We start from the raw sequence: 27224 nt of genomic DNA on the forward strand, positions 1-27224 counted from the left end.
ATAATGGCACAACCAATAACTGTCTAAGCCCTTTTAGTAAAAATAATTATACAATAATATATAAATTGTTATTTTAATTAAGACTATGAGTATGTAGGGTTTCTTTTTCTTAAGAATTAATAATTTGTTAATTTAAAAATCTAAAAGTATCTGTCAAGGTTTAGAAATGTTCACTATTTAGGGGAGAAAATGTGTAAGCTCAATCGCTACAGCCGCGGTACATTATTCTGTGGGTCACAGGTTCTAGTTCTGGTCAAGCTGAAAGTTTTTCTCATCCTGTGACTGCATATAACCATGAGTTTAATTCACTATGCTCTGTAAACATCAGAAATTCAAGGACACAAATCAATATAGTGAGGAGATAAGTTGTGGTTTAGAACTGTTTCATTATTAAAGAGAAAAGTGTAGCCAGCCAGATAGCTCAGTTGGTCTTCTGAAAGTCAAGGGTTCAAGTCATGGTCAGGCAGTTTCAGTCAGGGCTTAGAAGTGTTTTTTTAACTGACACATGTTTGATTTATTTAACAGATTGTATTAAATTTGAAATGGACAAAGGCAGTATTGCATGATACTTTTAGATTTGCATGATACTTTTAGATCTACAAAGGGCATTTGATACAGTTGATCACACTATACTGCACATGAAGAAGTTCTTTTTCTTTTTCTTCATGAAACTTCAAGCATCTGCCATATGTAATGACATTATTCTTACATGGTTTAAGTCTTATCTCTGATAGACAGCAGCTGGTGGATGTGGCTGGTACTCATTCAACTACTGCTCTGAGTACTTGTGGTGTCCCCCTGATGTTCCTTTTAGGTCCTCTTTTATGTCTAATATATGTCAATGACATGTCTGCAACCCTAAGCAATAAGCTTTTATTATATGCACAGGCACGAGTATCAGACCTGGGAAGAACCATATTGATAAAAAAACCTGTGTTCATCTTAAAAGTGTCAAAAACCAAAAAAAAAAATGTAAATAATGACCCCCTTTAAAAATATACTTTAAGTTAATAGTATATTTTAAAAGGGGGTCATTATTTACATTTTTTTTTTGGTTTTTGACACTTTTAAGATGAACACAGTTTTTTTTATCAATCTGGTCATATTTTTTCTTCCCAGGTCCGATACTAGTGCCTGTGATTATATGCTGATGACTCAGGTATCTTTGTATCTGGTAAAATAAATCTGAAGAAATTCTTTCTTATAGCATGAGTCTTATAAGATTGGTTAATTGACTATCAATTGTCTTTGCATCTTGGCAAGACAGAGTCTTTTATTTTTGGTTCAAGTTTCAACTTAAACTGGGCCTAGCTTCCAGGTCACATGTAATGGTACTGCTATAAAGTACACATCTTTTGTCAAGGACATGTATGTAGGTGCAAAACTGGACCAAATTCTTTTGGCGTCGCCCTTTGATGCTTTGCATCAATGCTTTTCTTGTACTCTTTTGGAGGACTCCCCCATATGGGCAACTGGTCGCCAAAATATCTACTCATTTTTTATTTTACCGGTCTTTTGTATATACATCTCTCTTATCAATTAATCATAATTCAAAATTGCAATATTTTAGCGGTAAACTTTTAGCAAAGTACACTTCTCAGTGTAATAAATTGAATATTCGCTCAAAACAAATAAGTTTTCTTTTTTTATGCCTAATAAGTAAATGACATCCACGTTCGACTGTTTTCTGTTTTCATCGAAGCATAAGAAGCAGAAGCACGTGCGAAAGATGATATTAAACGTTCGATTGCTATAATACGCGGAAATCAACTTGGACCGTCGATTGCTGACATTAATATGGTTGTGCAAGATGATTTATAGGACGATCAGGAAATTTTATACGCGAGTGTTGAACGCTGGGAGACACTGTGCGAATCTTCACTGTTTGCTCCATCCACTATAGAATATATGCTACAGGATATACCGACAAAGTTTTTATCCAAATGTGAACAGGTGTATGCACTTGCTTCTGGCAATGCCAATTTCTACCGAAGCCGCTGAACGTTCATTCATTCATCAGAGGGCTAAAGACTCTCTGGCTTAGGACTTTTGCACATCCACAGAGACAGAGAGATCCAGGCTGACATCGTTATATTGACATTTGCACGACGAAAAAGATCACCGTTTGGTACTTATTGGCTGTGTAAGTGAAAGCGTCATTTGTGTGTCTGTTTATGCAATGTATATCCTTATACTAGTATAACGTTGACCAAAGACCTTGAAATATTGTTATTCAATGTAGCAATTATATTTAAGAAAATCTCTAAATCACGTTACTATACAGTACAAATGTCATACTATTGCATATACAATTATTTATCCTACTAACATAAATTTATCATTTTATTGACCACAATTTGACACAGAAATGCATACATTATTCAACTATGAATGGTGAAAATCGAGGAGCTTCCGGGTATTTCGCACACCTACCTGGACCTTGAAGGAGGGCCTATAGCGGTCCCTGTCCCCTTAACCCCCCCCCCCCCCCGCGTGAGTGTGCGTTATATCAATTTTGAACTAGCTACGCCCCTTATGGGGGTCATTATTGTCGTAGATTGAAGTGTAACCCGGATGTACTAGGTCAGATTCTTTATTTTTCTATTTTTTCCATACACTACTGTTGAATGTGTTTTGAACTAGATTGATACCAGAACCTCTGTTTCGCAAGAGCATTTTATTTTCCTAGACAAGTACTTCTTCCTGCACAAGTGCCTTAATTCGCATGTCTCAATTTTAATAAAACCCACTTCAACAACAGTGATTAAAATTCTATACAGGGTCTCTAATTCATTCATTTCTACGTAAGTCACTTTATAAACTTACATTCGCCAACTGTGATCACAAATCAACCGAGTGAAAATTAGGATTAAGCAGTTTATGCACAAAATAATACCATTTAGTACTATATATACAGGATAAAGGGCCTTTTTCAGGGTGTGAAAGCTATTGTACAATGTAAACACTTACAGGTATACCCGTATATTTAGCCAGTAGTCACAAAGTTTTGATTGTTTATATGAAAATATTATAAATTGAACAGTATTTTCCATCCAGAATTTCCTGGGAATTCCTAGTTTTTCCCACAGTACCGAGATATATGAATATTTTCCAATCTAATGTCCGAAGTCATGAAACTGTAAGATAAATTTCTTTTTATTACTAATAAATTTAAATATTAAAGCTGCATGCCTACAGATGAGCCAAAATATTTTAAGAAAATTAAACTTCTGAAAAATGTTCTTAAGAAAGATTTTAAGAAAGGTAAACAGATTAAACATTCAAGAGATTATTTATATCATATATGCAATTATTGACCGATTTTTACAATATTTATAACCATATTTCTACTGCATTTGCAACAGCATTTGCAAATTTTGACCAGTTTTTGGTAATTTACTTAGATTATAAGTGCCGATTGCATCGTGTCAATTTCTTTCTTGGTTCACTTCACAATATTTTACTTTAAAGCAGCATGCCTCTAGATGAGTGAAACTTTTCAATAAATCAAACTTGTGAAAAATTTACTGAAATTTTAGGAAAAATAGAAGTATTCAATATTCAAGTAAAAATTGACATGTTATGAGCTGTTAACGGTGAATTTTTCATTATGTGTAACTATATTTCTACTGTGTTACTAACATAGTAAGGGCATACTTTGCATATTTTGACCTGTTTTTGTAATTAACTTGGGTAGTAAGTGCCATTGGTAATGTGTAAATTGATTCTTTTTGGTTACTTCACAATATTATACATTTTGTTTAATTTTCAAAATTTCCATGAAAATAAGCATTAATCTGGAAACGTGCTGCTTTTAATTACATTTTCAAAATTTTCATAAAAATTAGAATGAATCTGGAGGCGTGCTGCTTTTAAGCTGCATGCCGCCAGATGACCAAAAGAATTCTTCTATGTCCATTATCAGCTCAACATCTGCCGAAAGAACCAATTTTAAGGACTCCACTTATTGTAAAGAACTTTAGCATTGCAACAAAAAATAGTGCATGCATGACGTGTTTTGTTGTATGACCATTACCAGATATTTTACAAGCAATTTGGTTCCTTCATCAATTTCACCGATCCACACATTGCTTTTTCCCCCTTTAACTCTGGCACACGTTTCCTCGCCAGTCACGACTTTATACATGCATGTTCGGGTTTCACGATCGAGCAGCTTAATTAGTACTTAGTAGGAAATTTTGAGTTTAAAAAGGACAACACTCCCAATATATAGCTTTCAGAATAATGGCCCTTGTCTTACTTGTCACTGTCAGGACAAGTAAATATTCCAAGTTTGATAATGATATCTTTAAAATTGTTTTAGTAATGGTCAGCGATCATAATACTTCGAAATGACGGGCTAAAATGGTACTTATTCAACTCAATTGTGTATTAAGCATATGAACGTATCACATGCTCTTCTTACATACGTACATGTTCTTGCCACCACAGCTAAACTGTTCATCATGGTATCTTTTAATAAGTATTGCTAAAGGCAAAATGTATCATGTTAAATACCGGCTAGTTGGCAAATACGCAAATACAACGAGATTAATGATAATGAGAGTTTAATGTTGGTGGTATATTACATCTAAATTTAGGTAACATAACATCGGTTGCCTTCATTGTTCAAATGGTATTTCTTATTCTAACACGACCCGCATTTTTCCCTATTGAACATAGAAGAACCGAAAGTGTGTGTTATTTAAGAAATAATATATCCCAAACAGTGATTTTATCGCTCAATAACATCACTGTTTGGAGTTCGGATGCGAGGAATTATATCACGAGGGCGTTGTTACGTCACGTGTATAATGATTACGTCACATGTCTAAAAAAAGAACGTCAAACTGTGCATCTGTTGCATAATAACACACACTTTCTGTTCTTTTATGTTCAATAGGGAAAAATGCGGGTCGTGTTAGAATATGCAATAGAGTCACTGTTTGACGTTCTATATTTAGACATGTGACGTAATCATAATACATGAGACGTAACCTCTATATAAATCTGACGCGCTGACAAAAAATACGGAGACAAATCAGGCGAAATTTTGCTTAATAGCAGGTACAGCAGCATTTATTTGTTTATGTCGTGTTAGAATCGAAATAATATATCCAAGTCGGTGATTGTATCGCTGGATAACATCACTGTTTGTCGTTCGGATGCGCATCATTATATCACTGGGGTTACGCCCTCGTGATATAATTCCTCGCATCCGAACTCCAAACAGTGATGTTATTGAGCGATAAAATCACAGTATGGGATATATTATTTCTTAAGTATAACTTATAACTATCCGTTTTGAATAAATACAAATAAAACTTGAACACATTCTAAGTTTTGTCATTGATAGCAAAACGATAAAATATGTAAAACTAAACCTCCGATATACTGTATAGAAAGAAACTCTTGAATAATATATTTGCTTGATTTTCGGAACAAAAAGTTTATATAATTTATTAAAGCAGCATTCCTTTAGGCTCTTATTTTCATGAAAATTTTAAAATGTATTTTAAAGTAAAACATCGACGGGTGGAGAAACAAGTAATTTACGTAAATTACGAAAAAGAGGTCAAAATATGCAAAAGGACCATCAGTGGTGACATGTGTCGCCTCATGATAGCCATAACTCGGCAAAAATCATTCAACCGAAAGACCTGTTTTGGTAATATGCAAAATAATTTGAGCTATCGATCAATCCTGTAAAGTTTCATTGAAATTGCATTAGTGGTATAATAGGAGAAGTCCAGACAAATTTCAAGATTAAAATCATGGAAAGGGTAAAAAAATCAATGAACCGAAAAATGTTGATGAGATGCCCAGCTAGACATTGCACCAGTAGTTTCTGAGGAGTAGTCCAGACAAACTTCTGTGTATAGCTGGCAACACAAAAACACATATTTTTATTCAAGGGCAATAACTCAGCCAAAAATCATGAACCTAAAGACCTGTGCATCATGCACAACTTCAAGTATTTGACCTACCAATCAATCCTGTAAAGTTTCATTGAAATCGCATTATTGATATAAGAGGAGTAGTCTGGACAAACTTTATTAATATCTTTTTCATTAAAGGCTATAACTGGACCAAAAGTCATTCGAGCGGAAATCCTGTGTAATATGTGCAATAATTTGACTACCAATCAATCCTATAAAGTTTCTTTGAAATTGCATCAATGGTATAAGAGTAGTAATCCGGACAAACTTTAAAAAATACCCATATAAATTAAAGAAAATAATTCAAGCCAAATATCTTAAGCGTTTAGAATAGTTTTACACAGGAGACTTAAATGTGTTTTATTATATTATTAGTTATAAAGATTTTTGGCAGGCTATATGGCCCTACATTAACCGTTGTTTGTAAATATACTCGAACCATTAGGTGAGGGTTATATTGCAAACAGCGGTTTATATACGGCCATTAAACCTATCAGGAATATTTATAACGAATTTATAATACTGCAAACTTCTTTATTAGAGAAAAAGTAAGATTTCTTTATAAATTGACAGCAGTCGTGTATTTAAAACAAATATTATAAACGTCACGATTATCCAATGATTATAAAAGTCTATACGAGTATAAGTTAAATTCAATATTAATTCAAGGGCAAAAACCCGGTTATTCTGCAAATAATCGTTTATATAGGGTCATAAAACCTGTCAAATGTCTTTTTAACGAATTTTCAATACTGCAAACTTTCATTTTTAGAGATAAATTACTTCATATATAGGCAGCAGCTGTGTATATAAATAACATAAACGTCAGGTGCGAGTTACAAACGCGTAGTAATATAAAATTTTAATAATTAGCTAAATGACCTTCAGGGAAGCCAAATATTGATCCAATTTGCGTTATTATTATCAGCTCTGTAGAGGTCCACAAGGCAATGTCTCAGAACGTCAAAAATAGAAAGCTTCCGAGAAACAGAAATGATAGCATTTTGTTTGAAAATTACGTTTTCATGGCAAAAAAACAAAATCGTAATATAATTATCTAATAATCTATTTAATAAAATGCCTATACAAATAACTGAACACATGCAAACATACTGATTTGAAAATAAACCATATAAAACGTTTTAATAACTTATCCTAATCAATATACAAATATAACAGCATCATAATTATTATCATTTATCATCAGTAGCCGAAAAATATTCCTCTTCGTCATCGTCTTCATCAAGTTTCAAAGAACTTGTAGACGAATCTTCATCTTGAGTATCTTCTTCTTCATATTTTTCACCAGAAATGTCCGCTTCATTTTTATCACTTGTTGGCGGATGTTCACCTTGATTATCTTTTTCTTCATATTTATCCCCAGGAATGTTCGCTACACTTTTTTCACTTGTTGGCGAATCTTTACCTTTATTATCTTTCTCTTCATGTTTAGCCCCATGAATGTTCGCTACACTGTTTTCACTTGTTGGTGAATCTTCAACTTGATTATCGTCTTCTTCATGTTTATCCCCAGGGATGTTCGCAACACTTTTTTCACTTGTTGGCGAATCTTCAATATGAATATCTTCTTCCTCATATTTATCTCCAGGAATGTCCTCTACACTTTTTTCACTTCTGGGCGAACCTTCACCTTGATTGTCTTCTTCTTCATGTTTATCCCCATGAATGTCCGCTACGCTTTTTTCACTTCTGGGCGAATGTTCATCTTGATTAATTTCTTTTTCATATTTATCCCCATGAATTTCCACTACACATCTTTCACTTGTTGACGAATTTTCATCTTGATTTATTTCTTTTTCATATTTATCCCCATGAATTTCCACTACATATTTTTCACTTGTTGGTGAATCTTTATCTCGATTAATTTCTTTTTCATATTTATCCCCATGAATTTCCACTACACATTTTTCACGTGTTGGCGAATCTTCATCTTGATTAATTTCTTTTTCATATCCATGAATGTCCACTTTACACGTTTCTCTTTCTAAATCGCTTTTTGCAGAATTAGAGAGTTTTCCACTTCCCCACCATATTTTTGTAGCTTTTAAAACTTTACTTTTTTCACTTTCATTGGTAGGTTTTAAGGCTAGCCCACTTTCTACCGAATGTTTTGGTAATAGCTTTTCATTTTCTTCTGTGCGTGTCAAAGATTGTTCACTTTCTTGTGTAGGTTTAAAAAGTTGTTCTCTTTCTTCTGTATGTGTCGGAGGTTGTTCTCTTTCTTCTGTATGTGTCAAAGGTTGTTCTCTTTCTTCTGTATGTGTCGATGGTTGTTGTCTTTCTTCTGTATGTGACGGAGGTTGTTCTCTTTCTTCTGTAGGTTTCAAAAGTTGTTCTCTTTCTTCTGTATGTGTCAAAGGTTGTTCTCTTTCTTCTGTATGTTTCAAAGGTTGAAGTCTTTCTTCTGTAGGTTTCAAAGGTGTTTCTTTTTCTTCTGTAGGTTTCAAAAGTTGTTCTCTTTCTTCCGATGAAGATTTACTTGATAGACCTTCTGTTTCCTTGTGAAAATGTACTGTTTTCTGTTGAAAGTTTACAAACTGTACAAGTTAAAGTCAATAATAGGTTATCATTTTACACTATTATACAGTAGGGTGAACGTTTCGGTTGTCAAAAATAGCGTTTTTCGTGCGTCCGTTTTTCGTGTAACGTGCGTGCGTATAGCGTGCAACGTGCGTTTGCTGAAACGCTTTCTCAAGCGTGCATCGTTTACAAGCGTTTAACGTTTATCGTTTTCCGTGTATCGTTTTTCGTTTATCGTGCGTCTGAAAGCGTGCGTTTCTTATTCCCAGAAACGTTTAGCGTGCGTCTGCGTTCGTCTAAGCGCTTAAGTACCGTGTTTTGCGTCTGTTACTATTGAGAAGTAAAAGAATTTCTTAGATAGATATATTATGTAAATTTGTTGTTTCTTAAACATGTAAGAGATGTTCTGTGCCCCTGTCAAAGAATAGAAATATTATATAAAGAAGTATTATTGTGATATTTACGGTGATCAGACTAGCACCCCACCCCCTTTACAAGTTCATCTTCTGACTTTTCATCAAAGACTGTCCGAATCCTATCTGAATACTATTTAGGTGATAATTATTTTAGACAGTTCCTGCCTATTTTTCTTGACGGATTTATATTGATATGTAACAGCCTGGCAGGCACTCGAACCCCTGACACTCGGAATACGATTCCGCGGCTCTTGATTTCCTCTGAGCTATTCGGCCGCTTACACGTTTTACTTGTTTAAATACTGAATAGTTATAAACCTACTGTGTATGCAAATATTTCTTCGAATTTCCCAGGCTTACTTAGCATTGTGAATTAATTTCTAGCTGGGCTATACAAATGTTTGTCAGTCACAGGGTGAGAAAAAAGTGCATCCTGACATGTACTCGAACCCGTGACCGTCTAAATACTGTACCGCAGCTGTACCGACATTTGTTAATAGTTACATTATGTGTACATGTATAGTAAACATTTTACTAATTATACATTGTACATTGTACTATTTCTATATTTTTGTACAAATAAAAATAACTAGATATTTTTCTAGATAAAAAATTCTATGGTGGCTAAAATATAGCATGTTGAACTTTTTAGACATGTAATCACAACAGACAGGCTAAGCCACCCTTTACAAAATTCCCCTATCTGTCAGCTCATAATCAAGCCATAGACTACTATTTTTGTATGTGGCCTGGGCTTTTACTGGTCACTTACAAACCGTATAACACTGATAGCGAACAGATGCCCAGGCTGGTCAATAATATAACCCACTTTGATAAACATATATAGCTTTCTTGATTTTTATTCTGTATATTATCTAAAATAACTTTTAAGGTTTATCAATCCGTAATCATTACTTAACATAATACCCCTTTGAGATACCCGAGATGAGCCTGTGTCACCCTTTGCTAACTTAAAAGTATATAACCTATCCATATATAACCATATAATTCTTTAAAGATTTTTCTCAGCTGAGTAAGATAGGTATGCTAGCTGTAGTCCCAAGTCACTTGTTTAACTTCCCTCAAGTAAGTTATAAACCTAGACATAACTGATAAAATTCTAACTATAATATACTTAAATATCACCTATGTATTTATATAAATTTACATAAACCCATTTTGCATACTAATATATCTTTTGGGACCTGTGCAATTTCAATTGATTGTAATTTTAATTTTCCTACAATATCAATTTTATGCTTCATAGGTAGGTCAGTTCATTAAAAAGGCATAATTCAAGATCCCTATGAAAAGTAATGTAATTGATAACTCAATCCAAATCAACTTTATTAATTAAAAGCTTTCATTAGATGACTTAAAAAAGAAGATTTCAATAATTGTCCAGGAAAAATATAAATGTTATAGTAAATTCTATCTGGACCCTAACTATTAAAGAAAGCAGTGCCACATAAAATGTTGATACACCGGGTAATTTTACCTTAAAATTAACCTCTTAGGAAATGATACAGAATTTTTTATATAACATAAATCTATTATATTAATTAACAAACATATGTAATTGACTAAAATAAGGTAGTCCTAACAAATTTCATTACAAAATATGAGAATTATGGCAAATCTCCTAAGATGCCTAAATGTCCAAGATAGTGCACTAAATCAACAACAAAATATGAAAATTTTACCTAATTAAAAGAGCCTTGGAAATTAAACAAAGCTACAAGAGGAACATTAATCTATCATATTAATTAACAAACGTATCTAATTGACTAAAGTAAGGAAGTCCAACCAAATTTCATTACAAAATATAAGAGTTATTGCAAATTTCCTAAGATACCTTACTGTCTTAAGATAGAACACCAATTCACTACAAAATGGGGATTTTTACCTTATTATATCAGCCTAGGAAATGAAACAGAATTATAAGTGCAACATAAATCTATTATATTAATTAACAAGCATATCTAATTGATTAAAATAAGAATATCTCAATAAATTACATTGAATATTCAAAAAATTATGGCTTATTTCCTATGATGTATAACTATACAAGCTAACACACTAATTCATTAAAAATGGGAGTAATATTACCTGATTATAAACTCATGGTAAATGAATCAAAGTTATATAAGCAACATAGTATTATTATATTAAGTTAAACCTACATCAAATTGACTTAATTAAGAAAATCCCAACAAATTTCATTGCAAATTAAGAAATAATGGCTAATTTTCTATAATGCCTTATTAATAACTTTACCACACTAAATCATTGAAAATTTGGGTAAGTTTACCTTGTTATAACCTTTTGGTCACTGAAACAAAGTAAGTAAAGCCAAATAATGTTATACTATCAAGTAACTACTACATCTAATTGACTAAAATAAGAAAACCACATTAAATTATATTGACAATGAAGAGAGCTAAGGTAAATTTTCTATGATGCCTATTTGTTCAAGCAAATACATTATATATTTAAAAATGGGGGTAATTTTCCCTTATTATAACCTCCTAGGAAATGAAACCAAGTTAGTAAGGCAACATATCACTATAATATTGAGTAACAATTACATCTGTTTGATTGATATTGAAAAAATCCACCAAATTTCATTGAAAAATAAAAAAAAGGTATGGCAAATGTCCTATAATGCAGACAGAGGTGTTCAGATCCACTATCTGAGTAAGGAAGTGTTCCCTTCCCTGTCAGGGGACCATTACTGGCATGGTATATGGAATCACAAAAAAGATACTGTAAAACTGATTTTTTCATTTTTACAGCTCTGAACTATTCACTAATGAGGGGACATAAGATAAGTTAGTTAACATAAACCCGTTTAAAATACATGAATGGCTAGCTATCATTTAACCCTTTCCCTGCCAGAGGGTTATTGTTTTATTGTTCACCTATTTGCCAGAGGATTTTCTAAGAAATTACTATATTATTAATTAATATAATTATTATCATTTGTTATTAGTATTATAATAATTATATATGTTTCCAAATCTGTTAGTATAATAATAATTATTGTCGATGGTATAATTTTCTTTATATTTATTATTATTATTATTATTATATTTATTTATTATTATAACTATTATTTTTATAGAAACGGCTAAAGCCGTCTATATGGCAAATACGCCGAAAATAACAGGGACGGCTTAAGCCGTCCCTATGGCAGTGAAAGGGTTAATCAAATCACTAAACGATCTAGCTTAGAAGTTGTTAAAAATTTATATGATAAGGATATTTTATTAACGTTTAGAAACGATTTCTATTTTGCGTGCGTTTAAGCGTGCGTATATCGTGTAGCGTATTTCATTTTGCATGCGTTTGCGTATTTCAGTTCATAAAGGATGCGTGTAACGTGTGTTCGTATAGCATGTAACGTGCATGCGTTTTTTCTGCAACGTGCGTTTTGCGTGTAAACTGAAACGTTCACCCTACTGTATCACATACACAAAATAAAGACTGTTTAAAGTGAAATAAGAGTAGTTTTTCATTTATACGCCTATAGTATAATGCTACCATTTAGCCATTTTTACATAATGTTTTTATAACGCTTATGAGGTCATGTCAAATTATATGCATGGATGTTCAATACCATATTTACTGAGTGGCAAAATCGGCACTGGTGTGTGATAAAGCATATTAATACGGGGAAGTCAAAAACCGCAGGTCCGGGCTTTGACTTGCCCGGCTATAGACTACATGTGTATATTTAAAAGAAAATCAAATAAAAAACAATTAAAAAATATATAGAATTCTATACCTATCAATGAATTTTTCAGTGTCAGTTCTAGTCGGGGGCCACCATTTACAATGTAACTCAATGATAAAAGGCGGGGTATTCCGATAACGGAGCAAATCTCAACTTTTCGGATAAATAATAAACGTCGAGTGTTCCGAGTGAAAAGGGAAGCGGTGCATGTAATACCGAATGACAATTTTAAAACGGAAAGAAAGAAAGGAATTTTTTAACGACTTCCCCGTTCATAGGCTTTGCCTAATTTCATATTACATATTAAGCGCAGGTCAATAAGTTTCAATTTTAAGTGATATGAAAAATATTTTCTGTTGTGCTGTCTTTGTAAATCCAATAATTTTCCTCATTTTTTTCCTCTTGATTACAGTTTCAGACCTAAAATAAAATTGCGTTCTTAATATTTATATAGATCTATACTAATATATTGTAATGTCCTAGAAATTTTACCTTTTTTTAGTGATTTCGCTGATTACAGTTGAGTTCACACTAAAGGTTACACAAAGTGCACTAGGAGTGCACTAGATGTGCACTACTAGTGCACTACAAAGTGCACTAGTAGTGCACTACTAGTGCACTTCATAAGTGCACTTTGTAGTGCACCAGACCTATTATATGTAAGCAGTTATCTACTATTTCAATGAATAACAATTTGACTTTTACAAAAAGATAGAAAAATATAGATATCTGTATTATATAGTTTTCCATAATAAATTTGAAGTTCTGAATATTGGATTTTGTAAAATATGGCATAAAATATTAGAACAATAATTGTTCAAAGTCATTAATTTTACTGATTTTGTACTTTATAACTTAATTGTTAGAATAAGTAAATATGAATAATTATAACTTTAATGTTAATAAGTTAGTGCATAAATAAACAAAAGTAATAGATATTTATTTATTAATATTTGATTCTATTTTATTATAATCTGGTAATGAAATAGGGGTGGGGGCAAATTATACAAATTAGTTTTTTTTTCTTATCTTATAATTGTTTTAGTTAAAGGTTATGATTTTAAGCATTAATAGCCTTTAATTTAATATGTTCATAATTGGCCAAAATTTTGTCAATTTTATCTAATTTAAAATCTCTCTTACCTACTCAAACCAAGATTTACCTAGGATTAATATAAATGATATATATTATTCTGAAAATAAAAATATTTACATATAATGGTGGTATGTATGAATTGTGGATTAAGTGGATATGTACCTGTTGGACACTAGTATATTTTAACTGACATGGATATTAACAAAAAGATTAGAAAATCTTTCATTTCCATTTTTTGAGACAACACCAATCTTTTATCTTTTTTTTCATGCATTGTAACATAATTATGCAATATGATTATTTTATGAGTTCATTATAAAATGCTAAAATATTTCAGTTTTCTATTTTCTTTTTGTACTACTTGTAATGGAATTTATTTGCATGTACAGAATTTACATTGCCTACTTATATTTATCATCTGCCTTTTGTTATTTACCCTAAGGGGCTCTCTTATCAGCAGGGTACTATAATAAAATACCAATACACAGCATGACTTTTGACACTTTTAATCTTCTGTTACTGTCTTCTGCTCATGTATGATATTTTATTTAAAAAAAAAACAGATTTGCATTAAAGATAAAAAGAAGGTTGCAAAGGTTTTATAATCATGTATTTAAAATAAATTTTCTTTGAAATATATTATCTTCTAAATGTGTTAAAACTGACAAGGCAAATTTGTCAAATCTATAATAGAAAAAATTAACATTTCCGAGTTCAGAAACTAAAAGATGCTGCAAATTTAATGCAGCATTGTAAAAAATGTGGATAAATATTGATACGAGGTCTTTCTAGAATAGTTAACACTGAAATTGATTTTAAACCAGTTTTTTATGATCAGATTAGAAAATTCCACTTCAAAGACAATAATGACAATAATATCTAGCTTGCGTTTATGCCATTATGATTATGTTTTACATTTGATTATACAAACATTATAGTCATTTATCTATGTCTTACATTTATTTTGGGGAAAAAACAGGTAATTATAAATAAATATTGCATACATCTGCATTTTTGTTATTTACCCTGAGGCCCTCTTATCAGCAGGAGACCAGTGTAATGAAAAGTCGCTCTCAGAAAAATACCAATACACAGCATGACTTGAGCATTTCCTCTTGTTTAAAAGCATTCCCATTATACATTAAATCCTTTATATAGAAAGCTTAAATAAAGTTATCAATTTTATTTATTTCATGGAAATTTTTTAATTATTTATATCTTTAAAAAGAATGCAAGCATTTCATGGTTGAAAAACATAATATCACAGTGTATGGATTGTTTTAAAATTAATGAATTAATATTCTCTTTCAATCTTGAACATCAGGAATGCCCTCTTAAGTTATTTATTATTATGCAGAATGGCAAGAAATGTGGATAAATGGATAAATATTCCGCTTTAGAGACAAAAGTATATCTAATACGCATTCTGCCATTTTGATTATTTTTTTTTGTATATTTGATCATACAAAAATTATGGCATTTATCTAACTAGCTTGGGATCCAACGCCTGATGAATCCCAGGCTCTTCAATAAAAGTAATTCCCCTTATACATTAAATTTTTGATATTGAAATCATGTATAAGTTATCAAATTTATTTATTTTATTGATAATATTTTAATTATTGATATCTTTAAAACATATGCAAGCATTACACAATATACTAAATAATCACAGTATATTGATTTTTTAAAAAAAAAAATATTCTCTTTCAATATTCAACATGAGGAATTATCTCTAAGTTATATATTCTAGAAATAATATTTTAGCTTAAATATAAACCTTTCCTTGATTTGTTTGAGCTTGTGAAAAAAAAGTTTATGTTGTTACAAACTAAATTCAGGCCAGAATTATCAGATTTTCCCATTTGTACTCTAGAAAAGTTGAAATGCATGGCCATTAAAAAAGTAAGCTTTAAAAACACTTATTTAAATATCCATTAGATTCTAAGGAGCATATTTATTATTTACAAATAACCTTATTAATTCTATAAATTTGATTTAAAGGGGTATTATTTTAGAATTACAATTAAATACGGGCTAAGAAAAATATGATTACAATAAATATATTTGTTTTTAATTTAAGCTTTAACATGATATCACTTAAAATGTTAAAACTGCTGATTTTAAAATTTACTTGTTAATATTCATGAATAGGCCATAATTATATTCCCAAATTTTGTTTTTCTTACAGAAGCTTAACAATGGATGCCCCTTGTCACTTGATATGCAATTATCCAATAAATCATTTAGGTGTCACCTTCCCTGGTCAGCCTGGTCATATGGTCTAGTGCACTAGAAGTGCACACGGTGTGCACTTCTAGTTCAGCTCTAGTGCACTAGAAGTGCACAAGGGTGGGAAGTTTAGTGTGAACTCAACTGTATTTCTACTTTCACTTTCGTTTTGAGAAAGCTTTTACTGGCGACAAGACAGTAAATCATATGTGGTGTCCTAATGGAACATACAGGACATCAACTTAAATCTACGTATTGTGCCAGCAATTTAATCATTCTTGATTCTGGAAGCTTTTCCTTTAATGTTATCCATTTCCCTCAATGTTATCCGTGGTAGAATCCTGTGTTTTTAATCTGTTTTCGTGACTTCTGTCAAAATAGTTAATTCCTTCATTTTACACTCAAGATTATATATTTCGATTGTTTATGATGCAGCCTCACTTAATATATAGATTTGCCACATAAATCCATCTGAATTTAATTGTTACCACTGTATATTTATAAAAATTTGCAATGAATTTTTCAATGTCGGCCATTTTGGACTATTAGTATTACGTAGAGATTACGTAGTGAATGCAAGGGATAGTTCTTTATCCGATTGCGCATAAAAAGGAACACTTTACATTAACTTTTTTACTTTTGATATTAGCGCATGATAGCTTATAAATATATCTAAAAATCATTTGTTGAGGCTGTGACAAAAATTTATTTCGGTGCTAGGTTGAGTGCATTTCAGTTCTTACATAAACTCGTTTAAAATACATTTCTAGCTACCTTACAGTATAGATCTAGAGTGGGTGGACCAATGCTCGGCGTATACCAATGCTCGGCGTAAAATAGTACTTCTGTACGAATATCTAAAAATATTTAACAGAATACCCAATTAAGGTCACCGGTTCTTTTATTTTACATTGGTCCACCCACTCTACATGTATATGATGATCAAAATTTATCGCTTAAACGTTCTACATGTAGCTAAAGTTGTTAAAAACTTAAAATGATAACGATGTTTTTAATAAAGGTTTAGAAACGTTTTCATTTTGCGTGCGTTTTAGCGTGCGTATATCGTTTAGCGTATTTCGTTTAGCGTATATCGTTTTGCGTGCGTCTGCGTATTTCGTTTCGTTTTGCGTGCGTAGAACGTGCGTTCGTATAGCGTGTAACGTGCGTTCGTATAGCGTGTAACGTGCGTTTTGCGTGTAAACTGACACGTTCACCCTACTGTAACAAAGAAAAAAGTAAAAAGGAGAAAAGAGAGAGAAAAAACTACAAAACTACAACCGTATACGTCAATTTATTAGTGTAAAAAATCGTAATATATACATGTTGTTGAAACAGAGATGATAATTGATTTCCGTTTCTTTTAGAAAATAGATTCTTATTCATGTATGTCGGAGCTCCGTAACTGATTACTTTTGTAACACGCGTGTTGTACAAAACAGGAGCTGACATGAAACTCACATATGTATCAGACTATGTTCCTCACTGACGATACTAATATTCAATTTGTAATGCTCATAAGTTTATCATCACTGAACTTTAATTATGGAAGAGTATTCGAGTAAAAAGTCTACTCATGTAAATTACTTATTCATTGTCTTATTGTGAATGTCCGACATAAATTTCTTAACTAAATGTTCTCGTTTATAAAATCTCATCACTCATGTTGTGTAAATCATAATAATTGTCAATAACTCGTAAAGGTAATTGTTTTATCTTCCAATAGTCCGTGTACAAACTTCTCATACCTTTTTATGGAAAACGTAAGACTTTGTAAAATAAGATGATATTTAGTATTTACCTTTTTATTTATATTTCTGATGCAAGTCGTACTTACTTTTTATGAAATTCATTGTTTATAAATCAATGTTTCTGTCAACAAAGAATATAATGTTTTCAAAACATCTTAGTTAAGTTTCTGAAATAAGGAGATGACAATTGCAATTTAACATTGTTACATGGGACTTTCAGATAATATGATATAAATAGATTACGAGGTTCCCATTACAGTACGCATGCGTCGCGATTTTACAGCACACGTCAGATTTGGGTTAGCCTGATACCTACGTTTGTAATATGCGATGTGATTGGACGAGCCAAATTGGACGTCCAATCAGATCGCGTATATAACACAGGTATCAGAATCCAAAATGGCTGCGACAAGTAAAAAAAATACAGTGAAACAGAAAAAAATCAATAGAATATTACTCTTCGTTGGACTTGAATTAGGTAAGCTGTAGAATCCTAGTTCTTTTTATTGATGTTAATGAATGATGCAGCGATGAGTCGACGTAATGAGTCGCCGAAACGACGATTTCCTGTGTTCCACATTGTTTGGCAAATGAACATATAGAAAGCTTTTCACCTTTCTATAACTTTGATAGTGGATTTTTTTTATAATTTTATCGGTGGTTTTGTATTTGATATCTTATATAAGCCTTAGAGTGTTGCATTATTTTTCAGGGTTGTAGCAGGGGTTCTGGGGCAGATAGGGATGGGGTCCAAACACTGACACTGCCACCAGTGGTTAAAATATCACCAATTAACAATTTAACAATTTAAACATACAAAATATGTACATTACAATTTGCGATCAGGATTTATGTTGACAAAATTATATAATTTACACTATTGATTATCTTTTCCATACAAACACATAAGAAAATGGGGCATAGAAGCATAGAAGGGGCATACAAAGAATATTAGAATACTAATTTACCATTGAGTTTATGTAATGTATATGTACATGCAAGAATAAGTCATTTAAACGAATGGATTTTACTTTTCAATGTAAGAATAAGTCATTTACATGAATGTATTTTAAGTTACAAACAAGAATAAGTAATTTACATGAATGGAATCTACGCCGTCGTTATAACAGTACTTTCACATATTGGTTACCTAAGTAGCATAGATGATTTCGTTTTATCCGCTGGTTCGAGTCCTGGTTCTAATGGTTCAAGTTGTGAAGTGGTGTAGGTTAATTGATATTTTGCAATTATGTCTACGTTTAAATATTCAACCATTTTAGAATATAAATGTACAAAATTAAAATGTACTTTATAATTGACCGATTTAAAAAAAAAAATGTGTGGCGTAAAATGGGGATAGCGATACACAGACATTTAGATTCCTCATGATAACTTTTGTGAGACAACTTTTATATATAAAATATGAAAATGCTTACAAAATATTTTTTCATAAATGCATATTTAAAAGAAGAGCATCACAAGCAGTGTTAACGCTCGTCAAATGAGTGCAAAGACTATCAAAACCATTTTTAATAAATGTTCACAAGTAAAAGTGGAATTATGCCAATCTAATTGTAAATACTGAATGTCATATTTGTTTCAATTAAATAATCAACCTCACCTGAATAATCAATAACCACCGTGATCACATAAATATTTATTCTACTTAATGGGCATTTTTGAAAAAAAAAAAACTGTAAAAGGGGCTTTACTAAAAAATAGTTTTTAGACTAATGCACCTTGTCTTACAACTGCCTTTGGTCATGATAAGCTAACATGTCGAGTATAATATTTATACCTTTAAAATAGTTTGAGTACATTTATAAACATTTATGATTTTACTGGCAACAAATCTTATAACAGCTCGAATTTTACTTTGAAACATACGAGCTAATATTGAAGATCCTAACATGGAGCCTTTTGGCACTCCTGACTTGACTACGAGCATTTCCGATAGTAATAACACAACTTGCACCATTTGACATTTGTTGCCACATACTACTCATATGGTTTTATAAATTTTTCAGAGTAAGGATTTCGTGGCCACCAAATCAAACGCCTTACTAAAATCAGGAAGTATGGCCACAGTAGATATCACTTAAGCAGGGATTGATTAGACTAGTTAATGCTGTATGACAGGATAATTTTTCTAAAGTCTGGCTTTGCTCAAAGTATAATTTCAGTGTTCTCAATTGGTAGGCAATGTGCACGGCGGCACAGAGATGACATGTGTATGTTTTAATTTATCTGGTGCGCACGAGATTCTATGTCGTGCGCACGAGTGAATAAGTCGTGCGCACGAGTAACCATGTCGTAAGCACTAGTTACTTTAGTCATGCGCGCGAGTTACTTAGTTGTGCACACGAGATAATTAATTCGTGCTCACGGGTTACTTGTCGTGAGCACTAGTTGCTATGTCGTGCCCACGAGAGAATTAAGTGGAGCTCATGAGTTAATAAGATGAACAAAATGAATACCTTAAATTATTTGGAGACAAAAAGACTTATACTGCACGCAAAATTGTAATTAAAATATTTAAGTTAATTAGAAATGTGCCATAAGCATATGATGCCCCTACTTCCCCTCCAAGTCACAGTGGTATACATACAAAATTATGCTTAAAAGTTTCACTGCGCTAAATAAGTTTAGACCGCCTCTGTGGTCGAGGGGTTAGTGTCGATGACTTCTAATCCAGTTACCTCTCTGGCGTGGGTTCAATCCCCGGGATATGCTTTGGTAGTTTAGCGCGGAGGAAGGTAGTCTAGTACTTGTGTACCTCTCCAGGAACGATGGTTAGGAAACTACCCGCCTATATGACTGAAATACTGTTGGGAAAAGGCGTAAAATGAAACAAACAAACAAACAAAAAAGATAAATAAGTTTCACTGTAACAATGACCTTCGAGCATATGACCTCAGACTCAGTACGGTCATCAACTGGCTACTAAGGAAATAAGGGCACATATCAAGTAATAAAACGCATGGCTTATTCCTTTTCAAATAATTAATTGGACAATGATTTTACATTAAGCGTCATTGTGACCCTGATTTTTGACCCGATGACCTCAAAATCATTATGTGTCATCAAATGATCAGGTGCAATGTCCATACTAGGTGATACAAGAAAAGCATTGATGCAAAGCATCAAAGGGCGTCCAAGCAAGAAATGCAGAAAGTGAAGATGAACTAGTAGACATATGATGTCAAGATATTCTTATAAACTTTTCAATGGTTAATCGGTTTTTACCAGAATGAACGGACGGAAGACATTGTTCATTATGAACTTTGATTGGCATGCTAGAGATTAGAATATTACTTGTCATTTCTTTATGATCGTGATTATTAATAGCAACGGGTATACATGTATACAATCATTTATAATCCATATGTGTAACGCATGATCAACACCACACTTGTGGAATTGTCCCTTATTATGTAATCGCTATTAGCGAAGACCCCCTCTTAAGGTATCTGTTCACACTTAGTAAAAATATGACACTGGTTATATTACCATGTCATGTTGAGCATTATTGTTTATTATACAATAATTGTAATATCTATTTTAATAACAAAAATACAGATTTTATGAATATTGTTTTCCTCTCTTTTTTGTGTTTTTATGTGCTATTTTAATACTGAGTTTTTTACGTTTACTACTCTTTTAAGTGACAAACATTCATTTTGGAAAAAAGCTTATTTATCTGTAAAATATTTGTTCTGTTCTGTAACGATATCAAACATCTACTCCAAAACCGGGAGAGACCGGACAATAAACGTGTGGTCACTAGTATCCCGGTCAAAATAGACCGGGAGAGACCGGAATTACCGATAGGAGTACATCCCTCTATAAATAGATTTTCGGAATATTTAGGTCATCAACTCATCATTCTATTTTAACATATGATGATAACCCACTGTGTACTACAAAATGATAAATAAAAAACAGAAGAGACGGAAAAGGTTATTGCATTTGAAAATGTTTGCATTGCGAAATCCTCCAGTTCGCTATTCATTGTACATATCGCGACATTTCATTTTTAATTAATAATAATCAAGCACCCTCATACCGATCGGAATGATCGGCTTTTATTATGACCGACTAAAAGGCTCGAGAAGTTGCTGTCGCCCTTTCACAAAATCTGATTTCATACCATAAAGAGGCGCCATGCTTCGGCGCGGACGCCAATAAACCATGGCTCATTTCGTCTCAAGTTCTCTATTACATGATGTGTCATAGTTACTTTTACCTTTGACCTAATGACCTGAAACATCAAGAGAGGTCATCTACTGGCCATGGGCCATTGGCAATGTCCCTACCTTATAGAACAAGAAAAGCATTGATGCAAAGCATCAAAGGGCGTCCAAGCAAGAAATGCAGCAAGTGAAGATGAACTAGTACACATATGATGACAAGATATTCTTATAAAATACCAGAAATGTATATCACTTATTATGAATGAGCGGACGAAAGACGTTCTTCATTATGAATTTTGATTGGCATGCTAGAGATTAGACTATTACTTGTTATTTCTTTATGATCGTGGTTATTAATAGCAACGGATATACATGTATGCAATCATTTATAAACCATATATGTAACGCATGATCAACACGTACATGTACCACACCTTTGTAGTTGTCCCTTATTATGTTATCGCTATTAGCGAAGACCCCCTCTTAAGGTATATGTTCACACTTTAAGTTAGTAAAAATATGACACTGGTTATATTACCATGTTGATCATGTTGAGCATTATTGTTTATTATACAATAATTGTAATATCTATTAATTTTAATAAAAAAAATACAAATTTTATGAATATTGTTTTCTTTTCTTTTTTTTGTGTTTTATGTGCTATTTTAATACTGAGTTTTTACTACTCTTTTTTTTATTAAAATTGTAAAAAAAAATTAAGAATTCAATTGTCATATTGACCGACGATTATAAGTCAAAGCTTAACTGGAAAAGTCAGTATATTATGGTTTATCTTTCAATATATAATATTGTTTATTTTTAAACCATGTACATGTACATTTAAATTTTGCCCTTTTTTCAACTTCATATACTGTAGTTGTTTTTATTGATCTCCCCATACTAGTACACAGTTTTTCCTGCTTATCGGCCAACAGATGCACATAAATATATTTTATAGCCAGATAAAATCTTTTATGTCATTGTGGCTCATTTCATTTCGTAAACGCAAGTTATCATTTCGGTAATTAAACGCCACTTTGCTTTTCTGTTAATTTATTATATAGTTTAATAGCCAATCAGAAAGTGTCCTGCTTGCACGTGATCATTACCGTCCAATCAGCGTGCAGCTTCTTCATAACAAAGAAAATTTTCAGAACGTTCTTACGTGTTTCATATCGCTAGTCTTATTCCTGCTATTTTACTTATTTTTCATCCACCACCTCCCTTTCCACCTCCTCGTTATTTCATTGTATCAGATGTTTCTGCTTGGCTATTATTTTACACCTTTTTATTGTTTTTGGCTTGCAGCCACGGCTGCAAGCCATTTCATTTGGAAAACCTGTTCCGGTTAGGTGGTTTTCTGCTTACATTTAAAAGTGCATGATTGAACGGGAAACCAGCTGAAATCGTGCCAATCGCAACTTTTCGGCCTTTTCCGTCACTCTTCGGATTAATGATAATAGCCGATGTACTTCCGATTGCAATCGTGACAATTCGGGCGATTCTGTCATACTGCGGAATCAGACGAAGTAATATTACGGAAATCTAAGCTATTTTAGTTACTTCGGTAATCCCAGTTTGTTTATATAAATAGGATTCGTATTTTAACTTGATTTATTGATTTAAACCGTAATAAATTATAAACGAAATTGTTCCGTTTCAATTCTTTTTCAAGACGCAAAAGTTAGTTTCTTTTATAATTGTTTTTTGTCTGTATTAGTTTTACACAATAGAGGATGTTGACTGTAGTAGTATTCCGTCTTCAAAGGGTGGTCCAAATCACACAGTGCATGATCGAGTTATATTTAGATCTACTGAACTTGGTGAGGTAATCTAAAAATAGCCCATGCATATCATTAACCTTACCACGTGATGATTTATAGATAGCGCATCGTATCTGGGAACATGCTTATTAATTAAATGAAATGTGCACACTTGTTTCCTTTCAGATTGATAGATCTTCACGTTAGTATTTTTACGATTGATTATTTTCTTTATTAGTTTTATACAATAGAGAATAGATTTCAAATCGTTTTGACAAAAATATTCGTTTTTACAAAAATAAAAACAAATAAATATGTTGGGATGAAGGCACAACTGTGCAAGCCTTTCCTTTTAAAAGGAAACTTTATTTCTATTTGTCTTTTAATGGCTTGCAGCCACGGCTGCAAGCCATTTCATATGGAAAACTTATTCCGGTTAGGTGGTTTCCTGCTTACATCTGTTAGTGCATGATTGAACTGGAAACCAGCAGCAATCGTGCCAATAGCAACTTTTCGGCCTTTTCCGTCAGTCTTCGGATTAATGATAATAGCCGATGTAGTTCCGATTGCAATCGTGACAATTCGGGCGATTCCGTCATACTGCGGAATCAGACGAAGTAATATTACGGAAATCTAAGCTATTTTAGTTACTTCGGTAATCCCAGCTAGATTGTTTATATAAATAGGATTTCTATTTTTACTTGATTTATCGGTTTAAACCGTAATAAATTATAAACGAAATTGTTCCGTTTCAATTGTTTTTCAAGACGCAAAAGTTTGTTTCTTTTATAATTGTTTTTTGTATGTATTAGTTTTATACAATAGAGAATGGTGACTGTAGTTCAAAGGGTGGTCCTGCTTACCAAATCACGCATGACCGAGTTATATTTAGATCTACTGAACGCAATTCAACTTCTTGGTCAGGTAATCTAAAAATAGCCCATGCATATCATTAACCTTGCCACGTGCTGAATCGTCTATTTGTGATCGTGTAACATAGTTGATACATGCTTATTAATTGGTACCACGTAAAAGTAAAAGTATTTTAGTGCATTTACTTGTCTATAAAGCAAAGGAATGATTTCGCTGTGAAAAAGGGGAAATGAAATGTGCACACTTGTTTTCCTTCAGTATCACGTTAGTATTTTTACGATTGATCATTTTTTTATTAGTTTTATACAATAGAGAATAGATTGACAAAAAATATTCGGTTTTCCAAAAAAAAAAAAAAAAAAAAAAAAACTAAATAAACCCTTTATGATATACAAATACCGTAATTCAAAAAAAAAAAAAATGTGATAATAAATTGAAACAAAAAAAAAAACAATTTTAAAGGGTTAAATTGGGATGAAGGCACAACTGTGCAAGCCTTTCCTTTTAAAAGGAAACTTTATTTTGTTTTTCATATTGTTATTGTAATGGCGGAATTTTTTCAGCCAGATATGGGTTTTTTCTATTTGTCTTTTATTTTGTTTTTCATATTGTTATTGTCATGGCGGAATTTTTTCAGCCAGATATGGGGATATCTTTTGCTTAATAGATATTTGTTCTAATGGCATAATAAATTTTGCCCTTTTTTCAACGGCGGAATTTTTTCAGCCAGATATGGGGATATCTTTTGCTTAATAGATATTTGTTCTAATGGCATAATAAATTTTGCCCTTTGGCGGAATTTTTCCGCCAGATATGGGGACAAGAGGGTTACTTGACAAATTCAAATTAAATTTGAAACTAGGATTATCCCTAATAAATCGCTTCAGCCGAGTCACAAATGAATGTCCGATAATCTGGATAGTTGACGCCATTTTGTGTCCAGAATTGTACGTAACCGAGCCGCAAAGCACCAAAATTAAGAACTTTATCCCATCCGTGATGCAGTGATCTCTAGTTAATTTAAGACAGTAGTAATTGTTTAAACGTTTACCATATAAATCCAAATGGAAAACGGATGAAAAATAAGTAAAATAGCAGGAATAAGACTAGCGATATGAAACACGTAAGAACGTTCTGAAAATTTTCTTTGTTATGAAGAAGCTGCACGCTGATTGGACGGTAATGATCACGTGCAAGCAGGACACTTTCTGATTGGCTATTAAACTATATAATAAATTAACAGAAAAGCAAAGTGGCGTTTAATTACCGAAATGATAACTTGCGTTTACGAAATGAAATTAGCCACAATGACATAAAAGATTTTATCTGGCTATAAAATATATTTAAATTATCAATCAATTGAATAATTTATAAAATCTAATTTGTAACTTTGAATAATTCCTCGGCATCTTTACTAAACACGGATAACAAATTAAATAAAATGTTTCAAAGTTGATAATGTCATTTTAATACCATAAAAATGTACCTTTTTCTCAAATATTGTACATATCACGGATTTATATTACATATAAATCGGTGTACATATTTATTGTTTTTATCTCATTTAGATAAAATGAAACATGCTATTGTTGTTGTTTTTTTCTAATTGTAACGATATCAAACATCTACTCCAAAACCGGGAGAGACCGGACAATAAACGTGTGGTACTATTCGCCGGTCACTAGTAAATCCCGGTCAAAATAGACCGGGAGAGACCGCTAATTACCGATAGGAGTGACAAATAGATATATCTATAGATTTTTGGAATATTTAGGTCATCAACTGATCATTCTAGGATACATGTACAACAATAACATACCATGATAACCCACTGTGTACTACAAAATGATAAATAAAAAAACCCGAAGAGCGCCATTTATTGACGGAAAAGGTTATTTCATTTGAAAATGTTTGCATTGCGAAATTCTCCAGTTAACATATCGCGACATTTCATTCTTAATTAATAATCAAGCACCCTCATACCGATCGGAATGATCGGCTTTTATTATGACCGACTCAAAGGCTCGAGAAGTTGCTGTCGCCCTTTCACAAAATCTGACTTCATTCCATAAGGGCGTTAAGCCGTCCCTATGGCAGTGAAAGGGTTAATCAAATCACTAAACGATCTAGCTTAGAAGTTGTTAAAAATTTATATGATAAGGATATTTTATTAACGTTTAGAAACGATTTCTATTTTGCGTGCGTTTAAGCGTGCGTATATCGTGTAGCGTATTTCATTTTGCATGCGTTTGCGTATTTCAGTTCATAAAGGATGCGTGTAACGTGTGTTCGTATAGCATGTAACGTGCATGCGTTTTTTCCGCAACGTGCGTTTTGCGTGTAAACTGAAACGTTCACCCTACTGTATCACATACACAAAATAAAGACTGTTTAAAGTGAAATAAGAGTAGTTTTTCATTTATACGCCTATAGTATAATGCTACCATTTAGCCATTTTTACATAATGTTTTTATAATGCTTATGAGGTCATGTCAAATTATATGCATGGATGTGCAATACCATATTTACTGAGTGGCAAAATCGGCACTGGTGTGTGATAAAGCATATTAATACGGGGAAGTCAAAAACCGCAGGTCCGGGCTTTGACTTGCCCGGCTATAGACTACATGTGTATATTTAAAAGAAAATCAAATAAAAAACAATTAAAAAATATATAGAATTCT

At 32.3% G+C, this 27224-nt stretch overlaps 1 protein-coding gene across 1 annotated transcript; it reads right to left on the bottom strand.

Annotated features, from left to right (window-relative positions):
* Nucleotides 1-7132: 7132 nt before the first annotated feature.
* LOC132714904 (glutamic acid-rich protein-like) lies at nt 7133-8497 on the bottom strand (the record flags this gene model as incomplete). Its single annotated transcript, XM_060697821.1, has 1 exon — nt 7133-8497. A coding segment is annotated over one exon (1365 nt), but the record flags the coding sequence as incomplete, so codon positions are not given.
* Between the last annotated feature and the right edge of the window lie 18727 nt (nt 8498-27224).

Source organism: Ruditapes philippinarum, unplaced genomic scaffold (assembly GCF_026571515.1).
Source record: "Ruditapes philippinarum isolate M1 unplaced genomic scaffold, ASM2657151v2 ctg7925_1_1_1_1, whole genome shotgun sequence".
In the NCBI taxonomy this organism is placed as follows: Eukaryota; Metazoa; Mollusca; class Bivalvia; order Venerida; family Veneridae; genus Ruditapes; species Ruditapes philippinarum.